At 51.8% G+C, this 26,635-nt stretch overlaps 1 protein-coding gene across 17 annotated transcripts in view; it reads right to left on the bottom strand.

The window, feature by feature from the left end:
- Nucleotides 1-26,635, bottom strand: part of MAD1L1 (mitotic arrest deficient 1 like 1) — a 420,727-nt gene that overhangs the window by 192,034 nt on the left and 202,058 nt on the right. For all 17 annotated transcript variants that reach the window (XR_011424443.1, XM_001490482.5, XM_023655119.2 and 14 more), the window contains one exon: nt 7,651-7,791. Coding sequence is in view for 16 of the 17 variants with exons in the window: in XM_001490482.5 (XP_001490532.1) it covers nt 7,651-7,791 (141 nt within the window). In the remaining variant the exon portion in view is untranslated. The remainder of the gene's footprint in view (nt 1-7,650; nt 7,792-26,635) is intronic.

A 26,635-nucleotide genomic window follows, 5' to 3' on the forward strand; every position in this document is an offset into this window, starting at 1 on the left:
GAAATACCTAATTAAAAAATGGGCAAAGGACCTGAACAGAAATTTTTCCAAAGAATACTACGAATGGCTGACAGGTCCATGAAAAGGTGCTCAGCATCACTAAGTATCGGGAAAATGCAATCAGAGCCACAAGGAGACAATCACCTCACCCTGTCAGGATGGGCATCGTCAAACAGGCCTCAGAGAGCAAGTGTTGGCGAGGACGTGCTGTGCACTGCTGGTGGGTCTGTAAACCGGCCCAGCCACTATGGGAAGCGGGATGGAGGTTTTCTCAAACAATTAAAAATAGAACTGATTCATATGACCCAGCAACTCCACTTCTGGGAATATAGCCAAAGGAAATAAAATCACTATCTCGAAGAGCTATCTGCACTCCCATGTCCCCTGCAGCATCATTCACAAGGGCCAAGACATGGAAACAAACAAAGTGTCTGTCCAAGGATGAATGGATAAAGATGATGTGGTATATACATATAACGGAATACTATTCAACCTTAAAAAAGAAGTAGATCCCGTAATTTATGACAACATGGATAAAACCGGAGGACATCATGCTAAGTGAAATAAGCCAGACGCAGAAGGATAAATACTGCATGACGTCACGTATGTGTGGAATCTAAAAGAGTCAAACTCATAGAAACAGAGAGTAGAATGGTGGCTGCCAGGAGCCGGGCGGACGGGGAGGACTGGGGGCTGCTGGTCAAGGGGACAAACTTGTTATAAGGTGACTAAGACCTGGAGACCTAACGCACAGCACGCTGTACACGGTACAGACTCCAGTTAACAATAACATTATATACTAGAAACACGCTAAGAAAGCAGGTCTTAAGTGCTCTCACACGCAAAAAGAACGATGTGAGCTGAGGGGTATGCTGATTCGCTGACTGCCATCAGGATTGACTGTGTAGACAAGCGTCAAATCATCCTATCGCACAGCTTAAGCACATACAGCTTGATCTGTCAATCACATCTCCGTAAAGCTGGGGCAGCGACTGGACCTCTACAAGCTTTAATCTCCTCAGCTCACAGAGCATCATCTACCCCATCTATAAAATGGGTATTAACTCCCACCTCCCGGAGCTGTTGTGGGAATTGAACCAAAAAAGGTATGTAAAGAATTTGGCACACGCAACAGCCCCGTAAACAGAAGCTGCTTGTTCCCGGCTCTGACCTGCACAGACACCCCTGTCCTGACTCTAGGAGCCGGTGCTGAGAGCGGCAACCTGTCCTGTGTCCCCCTCGGTCTCTGCACGTTGAGACACCGGGTCCATCGCAGCGGACTCCCACACCTGGGTTTCCGGAGCTGCTTTCTTCATGTTAACTCCCTTCCTGTTTCCACTTCTCTTTAACATACTGCTTATCTTGTAACTCTGCCTCAAGATGCTTCGCTGGGTTTTACCTGTGCTTCATTCGAGGAGAGTCAGCTCAAGTTCACTATATGCGGGGAGCCGTAAATGCACACATTCCTAAGAAAGGGACTGGACCTGGTGAACGACCTACGGTTCAAAAGCTGACGTTCCTCCTGAAGCTAGCCACCCATGCAAGGAGGTGAGGACAGAAACTGTCTCATCTGCGCCCTCACAGCGGTGACGGGGGGGAGGGAGATGGACGCACGGTGACGCTCATCCTCCCGAGCTGGAAGTCGGAAATTATTTCAGATCCACTGTAACCCCAAACTGGGACTTTCCACATCCCTCCATGCAGCCAGCAGCACCATAATCTGTTTTAATTAAATAAATTGGAAAAACAAATCAGGCTGATATGTTGAATCAAGGCAGCATGCACTGCATATTTATAGCTCCGTCGACAGAGGAGGATTCGTGACATATGCTACCAACATCCGCAGCCGCTTTATTAAACGGAATAAATAAAATCCGTGCAAAACGGCACAAACTTCACCAGAGTCAGGCTACTGGGATTCTCCCAGTCTCAACACTTCCCGTTTGTTTTACTGAAATGTTTTTGCCAGGATCAAAACATGTTCCCCATTAGAACTGACTGATTAAGCTAAACGGGTGAAATGCAATGACTGGAAGAAGCTGATGAGCTCTCCAAATCCCCGTGCCCCCGTGCTCCCCGCTCCCCGCCAGTGAAGACGAGGTCCGGATCCGGCTCTCCCTGCACCCAGGGGGCGGGGACACCCCGGCTGTGGGTTCCCGGCGCAGAGGCCGAGCGACGTCCTGTGGGGTCACGCAGCTCTCTCCTCGGGCAGAAGAGACAGGCTAGAACAGGGGTCCAACACCTACAGTCTGCACCCAAATCCAGCCCCCCTGCTTTGTCAATAAAGCTTTATTGGCACACAGCACGCCCACCATTTACAGATGGCCCCACGGCCACTCTCCAGCTACAACTCCAGAGCCGAGGGGCTGGGACCGAGACCATGTGGCCGCACAGCCCGCAGAATCGACTGGCCTTTTACAGACGAAGCCTGCTGACCCCTGAGTGAGAAGAAACAGGAGCTTGGGGTGAGGGCTGGGGTGGAGAGGGAAGCCAAAGAGGAGAGAGAAGGGACACCATAGAAACAGACATGAAGAGAGAACAGAAGGAAAATAAGGGAGACAAGGGACAGAGACTGGAAACGAAGGAAAAGAGAAATCGGTGGAGGTGGGGAGAAGCAGAAAGAAGTTCCCCATGGGCACGTGAGGCACACCCTGAACCCCAAAACGGCTCACGACATTCTCCCTCTCAACGGTCCCCTGGACCCTGCCTTCTGGACCAGCGATGAGACATCAGGTGGGCGGGGGAGGCAACGTCCTCGTTACTTGAGTTAATCCATCTCCGTAATCAGGCCCGGGGGGCCGTGGGGGCGTTTTCCCAGCATGCACCACACTGTCCCTGTGGCTCTTTAGGACAGCTGAACAAAACGGGTGGCCCTGGGGCACAACTGGTCCTCCCCTGCTCCTCCTGAGCCAGCCTGCGCCCCCCAAATGGTGCTTGCCTCCCGGCAGAACAATGGATGGGCTGTCTGGGAGACATGAAGGGACCCTCAGCCAATGGGTCCTGTGAAGTTACGTAGCTCTTCACCGTGTGTCAGTACGTGACACTCAGCAAATAAACTTTCGACAGGCAGCGTGCAGCTGCTTTCAAAGCTCTCCAAGTGTGCTGGCTCTCCGATTCCTGACATGTAAGACGCTAATGAAACAAGACTAGGGAAACCCACCCCCCAAAAGCCCAGGAGGCACCAGCCCGCAGCCTACTGGGTCGGGGATCCAGGGTCCGGTGTGAGGGCGCCATGACCTAGAGGGCGGGGTCAAAGCCTGGGGCATCTCAGAGCTGGTTCCCGTCCTTGGGGCCTGAGAACTGCAACAGCAAGAGAGGGCCTCCCTGCCTGTTAGGGCTCGGCCTGGAGCAGGAGCGCAGGTCTGGGGCCACGCAGCAGCTGAGGGGCTGGGCCTGCTGAGAGGCGGGAGCGGGCCTGGGCAGGGGGGCTGGCTCCTGGCTGGACGGCGCCGAAGGACGGCCTGGCGAGGGCGCCTGAGCAGCGGCCGTGCTGCAGTGAAGGCAGAGAGACCAGTCCCGGCTCGGCCCTCCTCCACCAGGGACTCAGTTTCCTCCACTGCAAAGTGGAGATGACAAGCCCTGCCCTGGAGCGCTGGCACGGCGAGGCGAGGTGAGGAGAGGAGAGGCGAGGCGAGAAGAGGCAAGCCAAGGAGAGGCAAGGCGTGCAGCACCAGATGAATGGCAATGTCTCCCCGTTACCGCATCAGAGGAACCACACTGAGGCACCAACCTCAGAGGGCCTGGAAGCCGCTCAGGGCCTCAGAGGGCGACACGGGGTTCAGAGCCCGGGTGCCCAGTGTCTGAGCTGCCTCACAGCGGACAGCCTTGACCCAGAGGCCTATCTCCACAAAAGGTCAGGCTGGAGACGGGAAGGGCATCTGGGCTGGGGGTCCCAGGACTGCCACAGAGTAGCGCTCAGTCAACATGAATAGAGAGAATGGATCCCCCGCTCCCGTACTCACCACCTACCCACCCCTGATCCATCGACCGTCTACTCCATCCATTCAGATGTGCACAGCAACTCTCAGCTCTAACGGGAAATGGCAGGGACTAAAGCTGAGTCAGGCCAGCAGTCCAGTTTTGGTGTTTTGCCTTCAAGTGAGGCTCTGCCACCCCCTCCTGGAATCTCCATGAGGCTCCAGAACCTGGGAGAAGGGTCAGCAAACTGCAAACAGAGCAGAGCCAGGCCCCAGCCCCAGCTGCTACCTGGGCCCAGCAGAGGGGCACTCCACCCTTTTCTCTCGATATCCTGCTTCCCAAGGAACCGCCACATCAAATGACCTGTGTGCCACCTTGCCGGGGGTTCCTCTCTATAGTCCTTCACCCTGCTGGAACCAAGCACCTCGAAATGCCTCCAGGTGCTCTCCCCATCCTGGTCTACAGATAGAATGACAGTTACTGCAATGGCCCGACCTCTGCCCACCCACCCTCACCTGGGGGGCCCAGGATACCCAGGAACCCTGTTAGAGTGAGAGGTCAGTCACAGAAGGTGACAGCAGAAGAGGCGGGACTTGCCCGGGGTCCTCTGACCAGCTCCGTGCTCCTTCCACATGCAGCCACCGGCTCTCACAGCGGGCGGGACTGGCCGGGCTGCTCTCGGTGCTGCAGCTCTGGGCATGGTGGGCACCGTCACTTCAAATCCACTTCACCTGGGAGCTCGTCCCACCTCTTTCCTGACTCCAAGACATCCCCTCCCCCTCTCCAAATCCTTTTCTTTTCTTTGCTAAAGGGTTTAGTTTCTGAAGTTGGGGCCGCGTTCTCCCTAACTCAGACTTTCTCCAGGGATGACAAGCATCCACACTGTGGAGAACGGGGTGGCCCCAGGGCCACAGGAGAGCAAGGACACACTCCTGGTGCTTGCTTTGTGTCTGTGTGATGCTGGCCAAGAGAAACGGTCCTGATCGAATGTGGGCTCTTCCCTTTCAGGGTTGCACACTTTCCAAGATGCTCACGGAGCCACCCCAGAGCCCAAGAAAGAACGGCTATGACGCTTAACCTCGCTGGGCGCATCCAGGGAGTTCGGTTGGCCGGTGACGGGGTGCTGGGGTGGCTGGCTGTAATGCACAGGGACAAGGTGAGGTCCTCACACCTGTTCTTGATTTAAAAAGGTGTCACCCTCCACAGACGGCAGAGAAGAGCCTTCTGCTCCCCATGGGCTTCCCCGTGCAGGTCACTTCTGTCATGTTCCTCATATCTGGGAGAAACCCCTTCGGTCCCGGCCAGCAATGGTGGTTGCCCGCACTTGGGCTGCCAGAGACCTGGTCCCACCCCTCACTCCATGGCTACACGGCGTGTGGCAACGTGAGCGACCTGACTGCTCTGTGAGGAAAATGTACATCACTGAAAGGGGGATGAGAGCACAGCTCTTGGAAAAGCTAAAAGCCTCCACGTGGGCCCTCAAACTCCACACCCCGTCCTCACCCCACAACCAACCCTGAGAGCAGAGGCCCACTCTCTCCAGCGCGGCCAGCACGTAACTGACTCGTCGGGTCCTCCTTGTGAAAGGACCACTGCAGATCCCGTACAGGGCAGGCATCCACACCCGGCCCACCCAGGACCCTTGGTCCTCAGCCGTACCACCCGGCACCGCCCCCTCCAGGGGGTGCTCCCCGACCTCCTGTGGAGGCAGCCTCGCCCTAGCCAAGCTCCTTCGCTAGCTCTGGGCAAACTGCACGCACAGCCCCTGCATGTGCCCGTCCAGTCCCACTGACCCCTCACTGTGCGGGGGGCTCCCAGGGCCTTGTGAGCAGAGAGCCTATGCACAGTGGTGCCACGTACAGACCAGGTCAGAGGATGCCTAGGGCAGGGGGGTGGGGGTGAGGGAAGGAAGGAGGACCAGGCCAGACTGGAGGGGTGGAAGAGGGGAGGGGAACAGGAGGAAGAGGGGGACAGAGGAGACAGGGGATGACCCCCTTCTCCAGCACGGGTTCCAAGAGAGGGCTGGGAAGGGGACAAGAAGGGATCTTGGGTCTTGGCCGTGAGCACAGCCCCCACCCCACCCGGACTGGACTTACAGAAGGATGGGCTGGCTTTGTCTGCTGCCACCTGGTGGAGGCCGAGAGGTGTGCCGTTCTCAACACCAAGTGGACCCGGGCCTCTGGGCAGAACTGGCACACTGAATCCAACCACTGCCTCCACTTTCCAGAGTAAGGGGCTGCCGACTCCCAACACCCAAAGGCGGTCAGCCTCTCCTCACCTGCCTGGTGATGCTCCAAAAAGGCGAGGGAACAGTGCCCAGCTGGCCTGGCCCAGGAAGGCCTGGCTGCTGCCTCTCTGAACTTTGGTCCTCCCCCCAGAAGCAGCTCAGGCCCGGGTGGGGCCCTTGCGGGAGTTAAAAGGGGCCTGTTGTGCAGGACAGGTACAGAGGGCATGTGGGAAATGACCAGATGGCCAGAAATACATGGCCCCGGCCCCCCAGACCCCAGAAAGCAAGAGCCACAGCCCTCCAGCCCCTGGGCAGTGGAATGGCTTTGCTGGGAGGGCGGGGCCTCCGCTCCAGCAGCCAGGAAGGTGAGCAAAGCCAGCGTCCAGAGCACTGCCACTGGGCCCCAGGGTAACCCCAGCCTCAGAGAGACGACTTGAGGGAGCAGGAGCTATGCGCAGGGGTCTCTATCCCACTGAAGATCTGGGGTCACTGTGGCCTAGGTGGAGGGCAGGAAGCTGGCAAAGAGCTGGCCTGCTTCCAGAGCGCCCATCAGGGCCCGTGTCCAGGAGGAAACAGGGCCAAGACAGGAGCCCCAACATCGACAGGGTGAAGGTGGCTGCCACGGCTGGAGAGCAGCTGCTCGCCGCTCCTCTGCCCAGGCCTGCCACCCTGTGCCGAGAATGGCCACGTGAACTTCCACGGCAACGACCACGACAGAGGAGCAGTGGACGTGGTGGGGAAGCCAGCTGAGCCTGTGGCCTCTCCAGCTCCTGAACTCTGCCCCCGCTCCAGGTGCACAGGGAGGCTGGCTGACCACTCTGCTGCACTGCCGACCATGGAAACAGGGCAAAGTCAGGGACTTTCTCTGCTGAAACTGGGACAGTCCTGCGCAAGCCGGACGAGTATGCCCCCTGCGGGCAGGACTCAAGAAGGGAAGACAGGGAGGAGAGAGGAAGCCTCCGCCTTTGCGTGGTGCATCAGACCCATCCTGAGGGACGGCTGGGCCCATGCTGCGAGCCTCAGGGCTGTGGGCTAGACTTGCAGGCCCCGCACAGCAAGGCAGGGCAACCGCACGAGTGAATCATTTCTGAGGTCACCGACAGCCCCTCATCACCCGACACACCAGAAATCCAAACATATGGCACTGGAGGTGCCATGCTGTCTGCCTCGTAATGAACTGATTAGTGTGCATATGGCGGGAAGACAGGAAGAATCTCTCAACTGAAAGATGCAGGGGCGGCTGGAGGTGTCAGAGAGGCTGCCCTGCACATCTCTCTTCATCAACGCTTCACACGGAGCCAGAGCGTTGTAACAAAATGGCTATTAGTGCACCCATATTTATGATGGCTCAGTGGAGCTGCAGTCGACCTCAAATCAGGACTGAAGGTCTGCGCGTGGCAGGACCCACCGCAGCCCCTGCGTGGGCCTCCTCTCCTGGCCGCAGGACCGTGGCCCGAAGCCTCATGGTGGAGTGGGCGGGAAGGCAGACAGCCGGCTGCACTCACCTCCATCTCCGAGCTGTGGGCGTGCACCTTCTGCACCATGTCCTCTGCTTCACGCATGCGCCGGGTCAGCTGGGGCGAGTACTCTGCGGGGGTCAGCTCACTGTCGTAGGACCCCAGGATGGCACGCATGCCGTCCCGCTCCTGTGGACACAGAGGGCAGGTGGTCAGGCCCGGGGTGGTGACGTGATGCTGGAGAAACACCTGTGACACCACATGGAGACAGAAGCAGGAGTGTGGGCTTGGGATCAAGTTCAGGGGGCATGCCATGAGGTGGGGAGCCCCTCATACAGCTCCTCAAAGAGCTCAGGCCAAACGCTTAGCAGCATCTGATGCACGACGTCAACAGAGCCCACCGAGGCCAAGACAGAGACTCAGCTCCTCTTGAGGTGCAGCCTGAGCACGACCAGTGCCCAGTGAGCCTGTGGCCCCACCTTTGGTCTGGGCACTCTCTCTGACCACTGGTCTCGAGCTACAGAAGTCATGGAGACCTGCAGTGGGCACAGGCCCCACACAGCAGGGGTGTGGGCACCCCTCCCTGAGTCTGCTGTGTCCCCTGTGGCCTGGGTCAGTGTCACTTCCTGAGTCTCATCAACAGCCCAGGAAAACATGAGGGGGACGAGGCCAGGAAGTGGGTTTGAGGAGAGATCCATCTAAGCTCCCTGAAAGGTCCCGGGGTCCCCACTGAAACGGCGCTGGCCTCAGGGAGCACCTCATCTTCCCATGGAGCTCACGGGACCCTCAGCCACGATCCTAGGCTGCAGCGCATCACCCAGCACCAGCCACACTGGCACCCTTCCTCCATATTTTGGGAAGAAGCTGGCGCCAGGTAACAGTGCAGCTCAGGTCTCATGGGATGACACACTGCCCACACAGTGTCAGGACCCGTCTTAGAGCCACACAGAATCACGCTCGGGGTGCCCTGCTAGAAGGGATTATTAAGGCTGGCAGCGTGAGCCCAGAAGTCAGGGCCCTGGGAGAGATGGGCAGCCCTCCTGAGCCAGGACTGGAAGATCCCTTCCTAAGATGCTCACCAAGGGAGAAAACCTCGAGGCCAGCAGGGGAAGGCCTGTGGAGACCAAGGGTGTCCCCGGGTCCAGGAACTGAGCTGCTCTGACCGACCTGCGTAAAAGGTGTCCGGCACCAGGAAAGGAGCCCCAGACTCCCCTGAGGGCTGCCCACATGTCTCCCTTCTGCACCGTGGGCCTGAAGCCACAGGACTGGATTCTTCCAGCCCCAGACCCCGAGTGTGGACGGAGGAGACCTGGTCTCTGACAGATTCCAGGCGTGAGCTGGGGGCCAGCGCGTGCCCTCTCCTGGCCCACGCTTCTCCAACCTGCTGTCATGGACAGACGCCCACTATGAGCTCACGATAGAGAAGATCAGCCCCCAAAGAAAGCCCAGGATTCCTGGAGCCCCACTTCTCACCCCCAGTGCACAGGAACATCCGGGGCTCTTGTGACCTGTCGATGCGGATTCAGCAGGTCTGCGGGGCCTGAGAGCCTGCACTCCCAACAGGCGCCCAGAGGTGTCAAGGCTTCCGGTGTGTGGGCCACAGCGGGGAGCGAGATGCAGGGCTCAGCGGCCTCTGCCCGGGGACAGCACGGCCCAGGAAGAGGGGGGTTTCTACAAGATCTGCAGGGCAACTGAGGCCAGTGCTCTCGTCCCCGGAGCCTCCATGCCCTGGTGAAGGAGGTGGGTACTGAGCCGATCTCAAAGGACGGCAGTGAAGGGCAGTAGCACCTGGATGGAGTGTCCGATGCACTGGCCTATAAACAAGCCCCCACAGTGACAGGACGACAGCAGACGATCTTATCCACACGGCACTCATGCACCTCCAGGACTCCTGGCACAGCGCATCCCTCTCCAGCACACGTGTTCTGGGGCAGCTGCTGGAGAAAGGTCGTCCGGCCAGGTGCCCTTCCCAGCCCCCAGCCCCACAGGGCAGGGCGTCCAGGCAAGCTGCAGGGTCAGCCCATACCAGCACTGGCTCAAAGGCAGATTCATGGAGCTGAAACGGACGTGGGGAGCGAGACCTCGGGAGCCGCCCTCCAGGTGTGGGGGCCAAGGTCCCCATCCACGTGGCGTTCTCTCTGTTGGTGCTTCCACGAGCTGAGGCCCAACTGTGTCCCGAGGAGAGACCGTGCCAACTGCTCCACTACCCGAGCATCGGTGCCGTCCACCACCCCTGCCTAGGCCCTTCCTTCTCAGGTGAGTCTGGAGGAAGACCGGGGTGGGTGGTTGAGAGCAGACCGGCCCTCGGCTGCTGTGCCCGGTGCTTCCTGAGCCCACGAGCCTGACTCGCCCATCACCCCAGCATGGACTTCACAATTAGCTGATGACAAAAAATTCAATAAGTAACAAATTAAAGTTACAAATCCAACTGGAACTGGTCACATAACCGTGGAAAATTTGTTTCCACAGGAAGGTTTATCGAGTGTCATAATTTTATTGAAATCCTCTATCTTCCCCTGGACTTTTATGGTTCTGAGCTGGATACAGAGTTATCATCACCGGAGCGCCGATGCCATGCAAGGGCCGGGGAGGGGGTTTTCCTTCATAAACAAGCTGTAATTGTCTCTTTTATTGACCAATAAATCTCCAAAATGCTGCCTTTCACCACGGTTCTCTTCCATCAGACCTCCAGGCCAGCGACGCCAGCAAAGAGGAAAACGCAAAATTGAAAGTTTGTTGTTTGTACCTTTTAAAGAAATTGTTTTGTCATTAGTAGTAAACAAGCGGGGACCGTGCTAATTTGACTTGATAACGACTTTTTAATGACTGATTCCACTCGCGGAAAGGTTCGCTCCGTTTCCACTCGAGCAAACACCAGCGATGAATAGGCGCGCAGCCTGAGCACACACGCCCCGCGGGCTCGCCCAGGAAGCACCACCAAGGCGAGGTGCCACTGAGCACCTCTCCTTGGTACAGAACAGTCCTGCGTGCAAGCCACCACATTTGCTTGTCACGGAATTAACGGCAACCGCAAGAGCGTGGAAACAGCATCACAAATGAAGAAACGAACGAAGGACTTGGGGGGGTGGATAGCGATGGAGGGGGCCCCGACCACAGGCCTGGGCACGCAGGGCTGCTCACCCAGAGGAAAGCAGAAGAGCTGAGGGCCAGGCTCAGACCCTGCTCCGCCCTCGCCAGCCCCAGACTCAGTCTGCCAGTGAGAGGGTTGGCCCCGATAGCTCCACGCTCCCCAAGCTGAAGCATCTGGGGTAGCATTTATCAACTCTGGCACACAGGCCTCAAGGAGACGGACCAGATGGAGAAAGTTTCCCCTGCCCTGCAGACGGAGCCTCCTGGCCAGGGCTGGTCAGAAGTGCAGGCTCTGGGGCCCACCCAGGCCTGCAGCTCCCATGGTGACCGACTCGGGAAGCCCAGTCGTCGCAACAGCAAAGGCCCACCTGCCTCCCGTCTGTCCCTCAAAGATGCTGAGCCCACCCTGGCCTGAGAGCCTCAGCCTGACAGACCCCTCGGTCTGCAAACTTCCTCCCTGGAACACGTCTGGTTCTCGTCCTTCAGGTCCAGCCCCACCAGCCACACAGCCAGCACACCCCACTGCACACACCTCTGCTGGTCCACATCGCCCTCTTCCTGCTGCAGCTCCAGCCCCGGGGGAGGAACCTGGACCGTCCCACTCATGACTCGTCCCCCAGGCCTGGCACCGCTCTGAAGATGGGGGATTCAGAGATGAGGGGGCTTCTCCTGTATCAGGTTATAAGCTCTTGAAAGGCTGTGACTTACTAGCAGGGAGGGAAGAACTTCCTTCACATGTGTTTGATGTCAGCCCTTTCTGCAGCCGTCAGAAAAGGCTTGTGTAACTCCAGAATCCAATGGCTCTCGGTGAACAGGCGAAGCTGTAGACAGGGAGAACGTTCTGGAACTACAAGGGGGATGAGAAAAGCCATATGGGCAACAGAATGGGTTGAAGAGGCAAGAACACAGAAAGGTGAGGATTCTAGCTAAGAGCATGTATGTGGTGTGTCTGTGTGTGTGTGTGCGTGCGCACGCATGCACAAGTACATGCATGCGTGCACGTGTGTGTCATAACCCTTCACCGGCCAAGTCCCTGGGATCCCCGCTCACTACAAGGTGGCAGGCAGAGAGCAGGGCACTTCTGATGCTTCTGGCCCTAACAGGCCGGGTCCTACTGCCACCGCAGAAGAGCCCCTCTGGGGAGCCCGTGCTGGTGTGAGGGGTCCCCCAGGAGAGCTCAGGGCATCCGCACGGGCTGCCAGAAGCTCCAGCTCCCTGGCCCCTGCTTCATCCATTCGTCTGTTCTCCTCGCTAACCCTAAGTCTCTTCGCAGAGCCAGGTCCGAGCAGTGCCGGGCTGGGGACGGGGGCAGGAAAGGGGGCAGGGGCGAAACACAGGCCTCAGGCGGGGGCCCGGGGACCAGGCCTGCGGCCTCCTGAGCTCTGGGGAAGCGTGCAGACATCAGGATCCCCGAGGGAAGGCAGTGGGCACTGCAATTCCAGAGGCTGTAGGAAGGCCTGGCTTCCCGGCTGGGTGCAGTGCGTCCCTGGGCACCTCAGTCAGAGGGTGCAGTGGGAGCGAGCCCCCAGAGAACCCTTACAGGAGGGCGAGACGGTGAGCATCTTCACCATCAGCGGGTCCTCCAAGGGCACAGAATTAACCCTGAGCTTCGAAGTGCAGCCCAAGACGCCAATGAATCCCAGGGGACAGACACACGCACCCATGCAGAGGCTGAAGGCACACACGGGGGATGGAGAAACACAACGAGGGAGGAGAGCTGGCCCTGCAGCCTCTCGCCCTACCTAGCCCAAATCCTGGCTTCATACTGACTAGCTGTGTGACCTTGGGAAAAGTAAGTGGCCTCTCTGAGCCTCAGGATGCTCAACTGTGAAATGGAGAGCACGCGGGAACCCTCGGGTCACTGTGAAGTTCAAACACAGCTGTGCACATAAAACATTCTGCATCCCCACTTCAGAAGCCCCCACCCCAGTGACACAGGTGGGCACACAGGGATCTACAAGCCCACTCGTGGGGGAAGAAGCACATGGGAGAGACGGAGGGCGTGCCTGAGATCCCAGAGCCTGGCGGGGGCCCCAGGAGGTGGGCAGCACAGCAGTGCGAGGGCCTCCTGACAGACGCTCTGCCTGCCTAGACTGTGAGCCCAGCTCCTGGCACCCTCTGCTCCTCCTGACAGACGCCCTGCCCGCCTAGACTGTGAGCCCAGCTCCTGGCACCCTCTGCTCCTCCTGACAGACGCCCTGCCCGCCTAGACTGTGAGCCCAGCTCCTGGCACCCTCTGCTCCTCCTGACAGACGCCCTGCCCGCCTAGACTGTGAGCCCAGCTCCTGGCACCCTCTGCTCCTCCCAGCCAGCAGTGGCCCTCACGCACCTTCACTTCCACGATGCTCACCTCCCGCCTCCACGCCAGAGCTGCCAGCCTGACTCCCTCCCCTGGCCGCCCTCTTGAACCCGGTGCCCTGTTCCAGAAGGATGCCCTCCACAGGGCCGCCCAGCACAAGGAGGCCACTATCCGTGGGCACCTCTCCCCACTCGTCCACCCCGCCAGCCTGCTCAACAAGTCTGGGACTCGACTCGGGCACTCCACGACTTTTTTTTCTAAGAAAATGAAATGATGATCCTAAATAGCTACGAAGCCCTGCTCCAGTGACCTCTCCCATCACACCGAGTCACCCAAAGAGACGGAGAGGGAGTTAAGCAGAAACAGGAGACCACACAGCCTGCTCCCCTCTCTGGTCACGGCACCGCTGCCCCCCTCGGCCAACCTTCCCCAGAGCCCTGCTCCCATCCTTTCTCAGAGCGCCCACTCTGAGCCCAGGGGCGGGCTGCAGGGGTGCCCTGCTCCAGAAGGAAGGAGCTCCACGAGGCAGGAGGCCAGCTGAGGACGTGAGAGTGAAAGCCGGCCTCTGCCTGAGCCGGCCAGGGACTCGAGCGTGCTTCCAGGCCCGACTCGTGGCCAGTCACTTCCCAAATGCGTGGGGACAGTGCAGAGATGTGCTGTGACTCCAGCCTCCTTGGGCTCCACTGAGAATGAAGAATGAAAACGAAACAGCAATGATGAGCACTGAGGAGGTCTGGCTCTAAAGTCGGACAAACTGGGCTCAAATCCTGACTCTGCCACGAACCAGCTGTGCAACCCTGGGCAAGTGACTTAACCTCACTGAACTCAGCCCTCTCATGCAAGATGGGGGCACGACCACTCCAAACGCGAGCTGAAAGATGAAGAAAGATTACTTTATAAATATGAGACAGCACCTGCAGACAGAAAGCTGGGAGAATGGTCATTTATGGTCACAAGGGACACAAAGGCACAGGGAGGACAGGGCCCAGCCCATGAGCATGAGCTCCGATTGTGCCTCCTCTCACAGGAGCACCTCGACCCCCCACACGCTTGCTTTTGTCCTCATCTATGCCTCTCTCCTCCTGCCCCAGCTCACTGGCCCTGAACACAGTAGTTACTTCCTCTCTGTCGCTGTCTCCACGAAGTCTCACCATGGTAAATCTGACCCGGTCGCTCCCACAGCACGCCATCTACACATCACGGCCCACCCCGTGTCGTCTCATCTGCTCCTCAGGACTCTGTCAGGCAGTACAGAGCTGAGGAACGTGCCTCACAGTGGCAGGACACGGGGCACGGGACAGGGCGGGGCTCCTTGCCAGCAGTCAGCAGTCCTGTTGTCTCCACAACGAGCCCAGGGGCCGGGCACGGCTCCCACCACCAGCTCTTCCCACACCAGCTCTGGGACGACATGGCCAGGGTGGCCACCGCCTCCTCATTCCTCCTCACCAGGAGACACTGACACCCACCTCTCCGAGCGGCCTGAAGACGACACCATGAGAGCACTGAGCCGACAGGCTAACGGTCCCTGGTCCAAGGCCCAACATGACCTGTGTGCCTGCCACACAGCAAACCCCCCGCCCTGTTGACACACTTGGAGGCTTCCGCAGCCCCGCACGTGGTTGGCACAGAGGCACGAGGGCGACCCACTGAGCTGACTGCCAAAGCCGCCCCGGGATCAAGGGAGCCAGCAGGACGGCACGGGGAGCAGCGGGAGCAGCGCTGAGCTCACAAGCAGGCACAGCTGGCTCTCAGCATCCTCCGCCCACCCTCGGCTGCCCGGGCCCCCCGTGGGAAGGAGGCCGACCCCAGGGGCCAGCCGCGAGTGCAGAGACAAAGGAAGGAGGCAAGGCGACTTCAAGCCCCTTTACAACAACGAGCAGGAGAAACGGTCGCCCCTGAGGTACAGAGACCAAGTGAAAAAGTGGTCTCATCACCTGGCACGCTCTGGAAAGCCGACAGCATCTTGGAAGATAACATTTACTTTCCTGCACTGTATTTACTGATGCAGAAGCAACTCCAGGAGGAAAGACGACAGTGACGAGAAGCGGCGGATGCAGAAGTACAGTGACTACGAGGGCAGCTCAGAGCAGCCAAACCAACGCTGGGCAGGCTCCTGAGGGCAGCTTTTCCAGGGGGACCCTGGTGGTCTGCAACTCGGCCGTGTCCCCTCACCGCCCCCTCCACCAGGAGTCCTGATTCCATCTCCCCAGGGCTGGGCTGACAAGCCGGGCTGGGAAGATGGGGTCCACGCTCCTCCCTGCTGTCCAGGCCCATGATGGCCTGCCAGTGCCCAGGCTCACAGCATCCTCAGCCGCCCTCGCCACCTCTGGTCACGGCCTCCAATCCTGCCAGCCTCTCAAGAACAGCTCTGCTCACAGGACAGCCCTGTAGGGAGACGTGCAAAGGCTCCCTGGCCGCCTTAGCCCGTCTGGTGCTGGGGACCCACGCCCACCTCCACATCCCACAGGTCGAGGACAAGGACGAGACACTCAGGGACACAAGTGCCTCTGCCTCCAACACTGGACCAGGAGGTGGCCTTTGCAGTTTCCCTGGCAGGTGTGCTGAACGTCGGCTATCAGGAAAGAAGAGGACACAGAAAGGAGGAAGGACATGGGAAAAGACGCAGTCTGAAAAACTGTGAGCTGCACACAGCCCGTGCAGCTGGCAGGGCCGGGGGCCAGCATTCCAGATGCTTCTCTTCTACCTGACTCTGGCCGCCCCCTCCGCCTCCAGCCTGCAGCCTGCAGCCTTTCTACTCCAACGCCAGGGAGATGCGCTTGACCCAAAGCCTCTGCATCACAGGATCACAGACAAAAGACGCAACATGAGACCCTCAATGGGGCGGAGCCCAGGCCGCCAGGACTTCCAGGGCCGCCCCCACCCAGGCCTTCTCCTTCGGCGCGCACTGGAGAGGTAAGCAGACTGCCGACAACTGCAGGCATGAGGAGTCTGGCGCATGGGCTCAGCGGCTCTGCCTCCTCGGGTACTGCCAAACCCCGACAGGGCATGGAGGTCAAAGGTGCTGTGCCGCACCTGGCGACATCACCCTGACTCGAGCGCCAAGACCCCAGCCCTGGGTGCTCTTGAGTTCCCAAAGAACAGGCCTGCCCTACTCCAGGGGCCCCACCACACAAGGACCCCGCAGACCCTGTCCCAGTGACGGCTGCCCCTCACAAGTGCCCCCCTTCACGATAACCAACCCACAACCTCCCGGGCTCCCGAGTTCAGGAGAGGCCAGCCCTGAAGCCCAGAGCAGGAGCTTCCCGGTGGACTAGAACCTGGCTTCCGACGGGCCCCTCACACAAGGAGGAGCCAACGAAACCCTGATCTTTGCTGGAAAAGTAGAACTTCAATGCAGGCATGAAATAAATTCCGAAGATAAAACTCTAAGGACCTTAAGTTCATAGTAAAAAACCACAAAATACAAATGAAAATAGACCAGCAAACACAAGAATTAGGAGAATTAAACCCACGGTATTCAGGTAAAGGAATAACCAGAAGCAGAACAGAAAATAAGTATGTGTGACATGTTGTAGAACAATAAAGATCCGGATTTGTTAGTAATTTAATACGTACCAAAGAAACAACATGTAAACTAAAAACAAAAACAAAACAAGACACAAACTAAATAAAGTTAAACAAGGTAAAAATAGAATAATTTAAAAATTAAATATAATAAATAAAACAACAATTTAGGTGTGGCTAACGAGAGATTTAGTAAACTGAAAGATAAACGTAAAGAATAAACCAGGAAGAACAAAAGACAGAGAAAATGCGAATAAGAGGCTGAGAGACACACAGGGCAGGATGGGTTTCTATCAAAATTACAGAAAAAGAGTAGAAAGGACAGGCAGGGCAACGCTCAAGAAGACAATGGCTGAGAAACTTCCAGAACTGATAACACCCACTCTCCAAATCAGAAATCACCACACGTTCCAGAGCCTGTGCATGTGGGGCACGGGGTGTGAGATGTAGGGCGTGGGGCATAGCCTGGGGCACAAGGCGTGGGGCACGAGGCGTGGGGCATGGGTGTGAGGCATGGGGCGTGGGGCATGGGGCATGGGTGTGGGGCACAGGGCGTGGGGCACGGGGCATGGGGCACGCCTGGACAGTCCCAGTGAAAGTGTAGAACACCTGAGCACACGGTGGGTCCGGTCAACCAGCAGACCCCACAGGAAGGACAATCAGAAGGAGAGCTGACGTGCCCATGGACAACAAGTCGGGGACAGTGGAATTACATCTTCAAGGAGCTAAGAGGAAATAAAACTCAACTGTTTACCAGCAACACACCTTCACTAGATAGATGAACACAGGACGCATCTCAGGAAGAAGGGAAACGATCAGGGAGGGAAGGTCTGAGAAACAAGACAGAAAATGAGGAAAGCCACCGACACACGCACTCCGCTGCCAGCCATGACGTCTGAGGAGGGCAACATGCCTAGTCACGGGTTTTGAGACAAGACGGAACTAACGCAGCTCCTCGCGGGCCGATGAGGAACGGGCTGCGAGAAACAGTGAAATATTTAAACACCTACAAGACACAAATAAGAAAGTTACAGAGAACAATAGCTTATTTTAAAGATGTGCACACCTGCGTGCACACAGTCTCTGGAAGTGCAAACAAGCAAGCTGGCGGCCTCCTGGCAGGTGCACAGGGCAGGCGGGCAGGCAGGGAGCAGTCCTGCTCACCCGGTGCCCTTTCATAGCTTTCTGTTGGGTAATATACATTACACTATCCACTGACTATATCATCTACTGAAAAATACACATTGAAAACAGAAATTCAGAGGCAAAAGATATAATTAAAATATAATAAAAGCCATTCTGAAGAGCCTGGAGCCTGAAATTGTTCCAGAGGGGAGCGAAGACATCCTCAGCTTCCACTATATTAGATATACAAGGAACGACTAAAAGAAGACAAACAAGTAGAGAGAAACGAGAGAGAAAGAAACAACGTGAGAGAAAGCTCTAATAAATTCAAAAGAAGGCACTAAAAGTAACAAAAAAAAAAGACTGAAAAAGTATTAAATAAGCTGAAAGAAATTAAATGAAATAAATCAGAAGAATAAACAATATAAACAGACTAAACTTTCCAATTACGAAACAAAGTCGATCACACTGTGTAAAAAACACAAGTGCCAGCTGCAGACTCTTTACAGGACACTTAACCACAGAGAGATGAGATGTAACAAACGGAAAACATTAACCAAAGCAAGCCGTGGCTGCGTCCGCAGCAGGGCACGCAGGGCGCCAGGCCTCACCCGGGTGGAGGCCCAGCACAGAACCACAAAGGCTCAGTCAGCGCCTCAGGACCCCGCGTGAGGCTACACTTGTGAGGATACAAGACAGACACAGCACACGCTGCCTCCCTGGGGAGCTCTTAATGCATCTCTAACGGTAACTGACACACTGAGCAGATAGGTAAGAAATAAAAATTCTCAAGAGTACGTTAAAATTTTTGATCTAAAAGATATTTACAAAATGCTGTCCCAAATTACTTGGGGTGACACACTGTTTTAGGCACATAAAGAACATTCATAAAAATTTAGCAAAGTCTGTACCATAAAACACGTCTTGACAAATTTCAAATGCTATATCATCCACAAGTAATTCTTAACTGAAAAGTGATTAGGTCAGAAATCAATTCTAAAAAGATCACCAGGGCCGGCCGGGTGGTGCAGCGGTTAAGTTTGCACGTTCCGCTTTGGCAGCCTGGGGTTTGCCGGTGTGGATCCCGTGTGTGGACATGGCACCGCTCAGAAGGCTATGCTCTAGTAGGCATCCCACATATAAAATAGAGGAAGATGGGCACGGATGTTAGCTCAGGGCCAGTCTTCCTCAGCAAAAAAAGGACGCTTGGCAGCAGATGTTAGCTCAGGGCTAATCTTCCTCAAAAAATTTAAAAATAAAATAAAAAATGAAAAAAATAAGATCACTAAGAAAACCCACCACATTGCTGAATTTAAAAACATACTTCGGTTAACAAGAGGTCAAATAAACACCACAAAGGAAATGTGATAACATAGAGAGCTGCACAATGACAGATGTGAGAGCTAGTCCAATCCTTGCTGAAAATTCCCTGACCTTTCCGGCCTTTCAGACCTCAACAGAAAGGTTTTTATAAGCAACGGCCACGCTACACTCCCCTGCAGTATCTGAATGCCACACCCACACCCTACACATGTGCACCAGGACACAGTGCAGACACGTGCCCGACAGACACACACTCCCTTGCACACACAAACCAACAGCTACACAACTACTGGGACACAAGGAAAAATAACTTAGGAAATTTATAAATTTAGTGCTTATATTAGAAAACCTAAAGGCTGAAAATGAGCTAACAAACCAACTTAAAAATAACAAAAGGAATAAAACAACACATGCGAAGAGCATAAGAACGAAAATAATAAAGAGCATAAATGTATAAAAGAGAAAACAAGGATATGTCAATAGAAACTTCCAAACTGAAATGTGTGGACCCAGAACGACAACACGGATCCTCTAAGGCTAAGGCCAGATTACATGACGGAGTCAGGCAGCCACGACAGGAACGAGGCTATCACGTGCTCTGCTGACAGACTGGGGGCTCTCCAGGGCACCAGGCGTCCTGGGACACCCCAAGATCAGGCGCCCCCTGCGCCTCAGTCAGCAGGTGGCCGTGGAGAACTCTGCGGCCTTGCCACACAGGCTTCTCTGCTCCAACTCAGCCCCTCCCCTCCTCCCTCCCAGTTCTCAAGGTTAAAAGCCTGCCTTTCCCCCCCACTTTGGGGGTGCATTTTCGGTTCTGCCTGAGGCTAACTGTTCTAGTAATAAAGCCTGCCTTTGTTTATTCCAGGTGAGTCCTGTTTCCAGTAATTTTGGTCAACAAATATAAAGAAAAAAGTGGGAAAAAAATAGAATATCTAAGAACAGTGGGACAATTACAAAATATGTGAGACACGCTTAGTGAGAAGACCAGAAGGAGGGCCAGTCTGGTGGCATAGTGGTTAAGTTTGTGTGCTCTGCTTCAGCAACCTGGGGTTCGTGGGTTCAGATCCCGGGTGCAGACCCACACGCTGTTTGTCAAGCCATGCTGTGGCGGCGTCCCATACACAAAATTAGAGGGAGACTGGCACAGATGTTAGCTCAGGGTTAATCTTCCTCAAGCAAAAAGAGGAAGATTGGCAATGGATATTAGCTCAGGGACAATCTTCCTCACCAAAAAAAATTAAAACGAATACCAGAAAGAGAAGAAAGTGAGAAAGGAGCAAAAGAATTATTTGATATAACAATGGCTACTTTTCAAAATTAATGACAGTCACCCAACTACAGATCCAGGAAGCTCAGAGAATATCAAGCAAAATAAATACTAAAAAATCTAAACCTAGGCTTATCATATTCAACCTTCAGAAAGGCAAAGACAGAGAAATTCCAAAAGAAGCCTGAAGGGGAAAACACCTTACTTATCAGGAATAAGACTAAGAAATACACCTAACGCATCGTCAGACCCATACAAGTGAGACGAGAACGAAGAGAAATATTTAACCGTTGAAAGAAAACACTCACCAACCTAGAATTCCTTATCCAGTGAAATTACCTCTCAAAGGGAAAGGAGGAATAAAGACTTTCTCAGACAACAAACACTGAGGGCATCTGTTATCAGTACACCCGCCCTACAAGAAATATTAAAAATGCTCCCCAGAGAGAAGCAAAATGATGTAGGTGAGAAAGTCAGATCTCCTTAAAGAAAGCAAGAGCTTCAGAGAGGGAATCAGCGAAGGCAAAATAAAACCTTTTACTCCTCCCAGTCTTAACCGATGTAACAGCCAACTGCTCGAAGCAGCGACAGCAGCGATGCAGTGGGCGCTCACAGCACGGGGGCAGGGGCAACAACGACAGCAGTGTGAGGGGCGGGGCGGGGGGGGGGGCACCCTGCTGTAAGGTGCTACGTGAAAGTGGACTCAGATTACTTTCAAATGTATATTGCAAACTCTAGGGTGACGGTTGAAAAAAAATTTTAAGAAGTCTACATCACGAGCTATAGTGGAGAAGACATGAAATAAAACACTCAATTAAAACTAAACAAGGCAGGGGCTGGCCCCATGGCCGAGTGGTTAAGTTCACACACTCTGCTTTGGCGGCCCAGGGTCGCGCAGGTTTGGATCCTGGGCGCGGACATGGCATCATTCATCCAGCCATGTTCAGGTGGCATCCCACATGCCACAACCAGAAGGACCCACAACTAAAAAAAATATACAGCTATGTACTGGAGGGATTTGGGGAGAAAGAGCAAAAAAAAAAAAAAATTGGCAACAGTTGCCAGGTCAGGTGCCAATCTTGAAAAAGGAAAAAACCAAAAACTAAACAAGGCAGATCAGAAGAGGAAGATAAAAAAGGAACAAAGAACAAGAGCTCAAACAGAAAATAATCATAAACATCACAGATTCTACACAAACTATATCAATGATCATTTTAAATGGGAATCGTCTAAACATGACAATTACAGGAGACTGCTAAAGTGGATAAAAAAAAGATCCAACTGTATGTAGTCTATAAGAAACCCACTTTAAATATAAAAACAGTGAGACAAACGTTAAGGGGCGGGGAAAGATATGCCATGCTTAACCTCTGTCAGAAGAAAGCTGGGGTAGCTTTATTAATTTCAGGCAAAACTTCAGGACAAAGAAAGCTACGAGGGATAAAGGGGGACATTACATACGATACAGGGGTCAATACTCCCAAGAAGATATAATCCTTAACACGCATGCAGCTAACATGCAACAGAGGATCAAATGCGTGAGGCACAACTGACAGAACTGCAAGGAGACAGACGTGTTCCCGAGCTCGGTCGAGACTTCCACACCCCTCTATGAGTAACGGACAGATCGGCAGGCCGAAAAGCAGTAAGGATATACTTGAACCAAATAGCACCATCCATCAACTATATCTAATTGACACTGATAAAATACTTCATCCAACAACAGCAGGACACACCTTCTTCTCAGGCTTGCATGCAACATTCACCAAGACAGACCACATTCTGGGCCATAAAACACACCCGAACACATTTAAAAGAGCAGAAATCGTATAAAGTAAGCTCTAAGAGCACAGTGGAATTCAACTGGGAATCAGTAACAGAAAGAGGGCTGGAAAACCCCAAAATATTTGGAGATTAAACAGCACTTCTAAATAAGACAGAAAAAGTCTTAAGACAAATTTAACAATATTTTTAACAAAATGAAAATACAACATCAAAACTTGTGAGATACAGCAAAAGCAGAGCTTAGAGGGAAATTTATAGCTTTTTTTGAATTCATATTTTAGGAAAGAAGAATTATTTGAAATCAAACAGCAAAGCTTCCACCTCAGGAAACTAAAGAAAGAGCAATGTAAATCTAAAGCAAGCAGAAGAAAAGTAATAATAAAAATTAGGGCAGAAATCAATGAAACTGAAAACAGGAAATCAGCTGAGAAAACCAACAAAACTAAAAACCAAAATCTGGTTCTTTGAAAAGATCGACAAAACTGATAAACCTCCAGCAGGCTAACCAAGCCAAAAAGAGAGACAAGACACAGATTACTCGCATCAGAAGTGGGAGAGGGTTACCACAACTATCCCCATGGACAGAAGAAAGAACGAGGGAGGATCATGAAAACTCTGTGCCCAGAAACTTGATAATTTAAATGAAGTGAACCAAGTCTTAGAAAGACACAAGCTATCAAAATTTGCAAGAGGAGAAATACAAAATCTGAGTAGGCCTCTATCTCACAAAGAAATTGAGTAATTAATAACCTTCCTAAAATGAAAGCACCAGACTCAGAGAGTTCCACTGGTGAATTTCACCAAAAGTTGAAGTAAGAAAAGATACCACTTCTCTAAAATCTCTTCCAGAAAATAGAAGCCGTCATGCATACGCTTTAGCATATGATACTGTAATGGTAAATTCCTAACATTACATGTTTGTCAAACCCACAGAACTGTACAAGAGTAAACCTTAGTGTAAGCGATGGGTTCTAGTTAATGATAACGCATCAATACCGGTTCATTAACTGCGATGTGTGTAGTACAATAACGCAGGATGTTAGCGTTAGGCAAGACTGGGTGGGAGGGTCATACAGGAGCTCTACACCATCTTCTCAATTTTTCTGTAACTGTAAAGCTGCTCCAAAAGCAAAGTTTACTAATTAAAAAAGTAATCTAGATATAAAAGCACATTCATATAACCCTCCTCAAAAAACAAAAAACAATAAAAAGTGCTGGCGGAGAGGGAAGGCGAGGGAGCTCCAAGGAGCCACAGCGAGACTGAGCTCATCTGAACAGAATCAGCGGGAGTCACAAGACAGCAGAAGAACCACTTCACAGAGCACACACGGTGGGAGGCTGCCAACCCAGAATTTTATACTCAGCGAAAATACTCCTCAAAAGTAAGAGTTTAGAGTCAGCCCTGCTAGCCTGGCAGTTAAAGCTGTGCACACTCCACCTTGGCAGCCTGGGTTCGGTTCCTGGGGCAGAACCACACCACCCGTCTGTCAGGAGCCGTGCTCTGGCGGCAGCTCACACAGAAGAACCAGGACCTACAACTTGAATACACAGCTATGTACTGGGGCGTTGGGGAGGGAAAAACAGAGAGAGGAAGATTGGCAACAGAAGTTAGGGCGAATCTTTCCCTGAAGATAAATAAATAAACAAATTGATGGAAATAAAAAAGAGTTTGATAAATACATTTTCACACCAAGAAGAACGAAGATGATTCCTCAGCATCAGACCTACACCCAAGGAAACACTGACGGGGACCCCACAGGGAGAAGAAAAATGGCCCCAGACGGCCACTTGGGAGGCAGGTGGTAAGAAGAGAAGAAAAAGGTGAACAAATATGTATGAATATAAAGGAACTTATAAAAACAAGAGTGACGAGAATAACAGCTCTTCAAATACATAAATGTGTGTGTAAAGAACTTAACAATTGTTGCCTATAAATTGAGTGATAGGTTAGTAGATGCAAGGTGTTCGAAGGCTCTTGCATTGTCTGGAAGAGAAGGGAGTATTAACTTTTATTAGAATTTGATAAAGAGTCTACGTTATAATCACCAAAATAGCTGCTAAAAAATTCCATAAAAGCATATGTAATGAGAAGATAATAAGGAGGCAGGAAATGGTTTATTCTACAGCAAAGTATAAAAAGAAAGAAAAAAGAACAGAAGCAGAAGGCAAACAGTAAGATGGTTCCTCTAAATGGAAATTTACCACTAAATGCAACTAAATAAAATTTTTCAACTAAAAAACCAAAGATTTTCAGACTGAATAAAAATACAAACTGTCTCTAACCTGAACGCAGGAGACACACCTATAATAAAATAATAAAAGGTTCAAAATGAAATGCAAAAAAAGGACAAAGTATAAATGCCTTAAAAAAGGAAGCTGACATATCTATATTGACATCACACAAAGTAGAGTTAAAGATGAAAAGAATTCAAAGAGATAAAGGACATTCATAATAATAAAAGGCTGTATTGACCAGGAAGATAGTAATTCACAATTTATATGGGCCTAATAAAATAGCATCCAAAGATATACTGCAATAATTGACAAAATTAAAAGGAGAACAGACAAACCCACAAGCAATCTGGGAAATTTCAATACAACTCCCTCAGGATCTGAGAGAAAAAGAGATAAACATCACCAAGGATATAGAAAATGTCAACAGAATGATGGACCACTGACAGGCATTCAGACAACACTGCCTCTGACACCGGAGAGTACACATTGAAGTGTGCAGGGACCAGGGACAAAAACTTCTGTGGGGTCAGAAAGCGAGTCTCTAAACATCAAAGGACTGCTATCATTCAGAAGATCTCTGAACACAACAAAATTAAGCTGGAAGTCAGCAACTGGAAAAATCACAAAATGCGTGAAAATTAAGAAACTTATTTCTGAATAACCTATTGGTCAAAATAAAAATCACAATGGAAACCGATAAATGTTTTGAACTGAATGATAAGAAAAACACAATATATCAAAACCACAGTATACATCTAAATTTACAGCCTTAACTGCCTACATTAAAGGAAAGGAAAAAAACTAATCACCTGTGTATACAACTCAAAAAGTCAGGACAAGAACAAGAAAATAAACCCAAAGAAGGAAATAATAAATAGAAAAATAAATATTCATAAAACAGAATACATATGAATCAATATATTGATGAGACAGATCAAGAGAGAGAGTAAATAACCAAATAACAATATTGAAAAAGAAGACATAACTACAGACCATAAAAATATTTAAAAAATAACAGGATATAATGAACAGCTTTACACAAATTTCAAAGTTTAGATAAAATGGACAATCTTTAAAAAATAAAGTTTACCATAAATGAAACAAGAAGAAAAAGAAAATCTGAATAGTTTCAAAGCTATTAAAAGAAATCAAAGACCCAATTTAAAATTGTTCACAACAGAAAACCCCAGGCCCAAATGCCTTCGTTGGCAAATTCTAGCAAACCTTTAAGGAAGAAATACCACCAATCTTATGCAAACTGTTACAGAGAAGAGAAGGAGTACTTCCTAACTCATTTTATAAAGTCAGAAAAACCATGACATCAAAACCTGATAAGGACATTATAAGAAATCAAAATTAATTGTCAAAATCTCTTACAAACACAGATGCAAAATCCATAAACTACTTATTAGCAACCCAAACAAAGCATTACTTACAAAGGATAATCCATAGACAAGTTCGTTTATTCCTGAAATGCAAGTTTGGTTTAACATTTGAAAAATAATAAATGTAATTCTCCACATTAACAAAATAGAGAAGAAAAAAATCACATGATCATCTCAATATACGCAGAAAAAGCATTTGATTAAAATTCAACATCTATTCATGATTAAAACAATAAAACAAAACAAAACAAAAAAACCCTCTTAGTAAATGTGAAATAGAAGGGAACTTTAATCTGATTAAGATTCCCTTAGTACAGTCAACTTTATCTTTCACAGTGAAATGTTGAAAGCTTTCCTTCTGAGATGAGAAGTTAACAAAAAGCCCAGCTATTAACACTTGTGTTCAAAGCAGTACTGGAGATCCTAAGCATGAGCAAGGCGGCAAAGGGCAGAAAGGGATAAAGACCAGAAAGAAATTAAAAACTAGGATTAGTAGGTGACACAATTGTGAACACAGAAAATCCAACAGAATCCACAAATAAATTATTAAAATAAGTTCAGTAATGTTGATGGATCAAAGTCAATAATCAAAGTTATCAAATTATATTCCCACATGCCAGCAAAAACAGAAAAAATTTTTGGAAAAGATGTCATTTATAACACCATAAAAATAAAAAACCGTATGTCTTTATAAAGAAAACTTTATGAAACATTATTGAAAGAAAATAAAGATGACCTAAAAACATGCAATCCTGTAACATGTTCATGGATTAGAAATGTAATATTACAAAGATGTTATTCAACCAGTGCATTCCCAATGAAAATCTCAGCAGGTTTGCTGGTGGACGCTGACAGGCTGAGCTCTGAACTGGACGTGAACATGCAAAGGGTCGTGATCAGCCACGGCGATCAGGAAGGCCACGAGGAGGGCGGCTCCTCCACCAGGTAACCAGACTTAGGAAAGTCTCAGTCACTGAGGCAGGGTGGCTTCAGCAAACA

Source organism: Equus caballus, chromosome 13 (assembly GCF_041296265.1).
Source record: "Equus caballus isolate H_3958 breed thoroughbred chromosome 13, TB-T2T, whole genome shotgun sequence".
NCBI classification, from domain to species: Eukaryota; Metazoa; Chordata; class Mammalia; order Perissodactyla; family Equidae; genus Equus; species Equus caballus.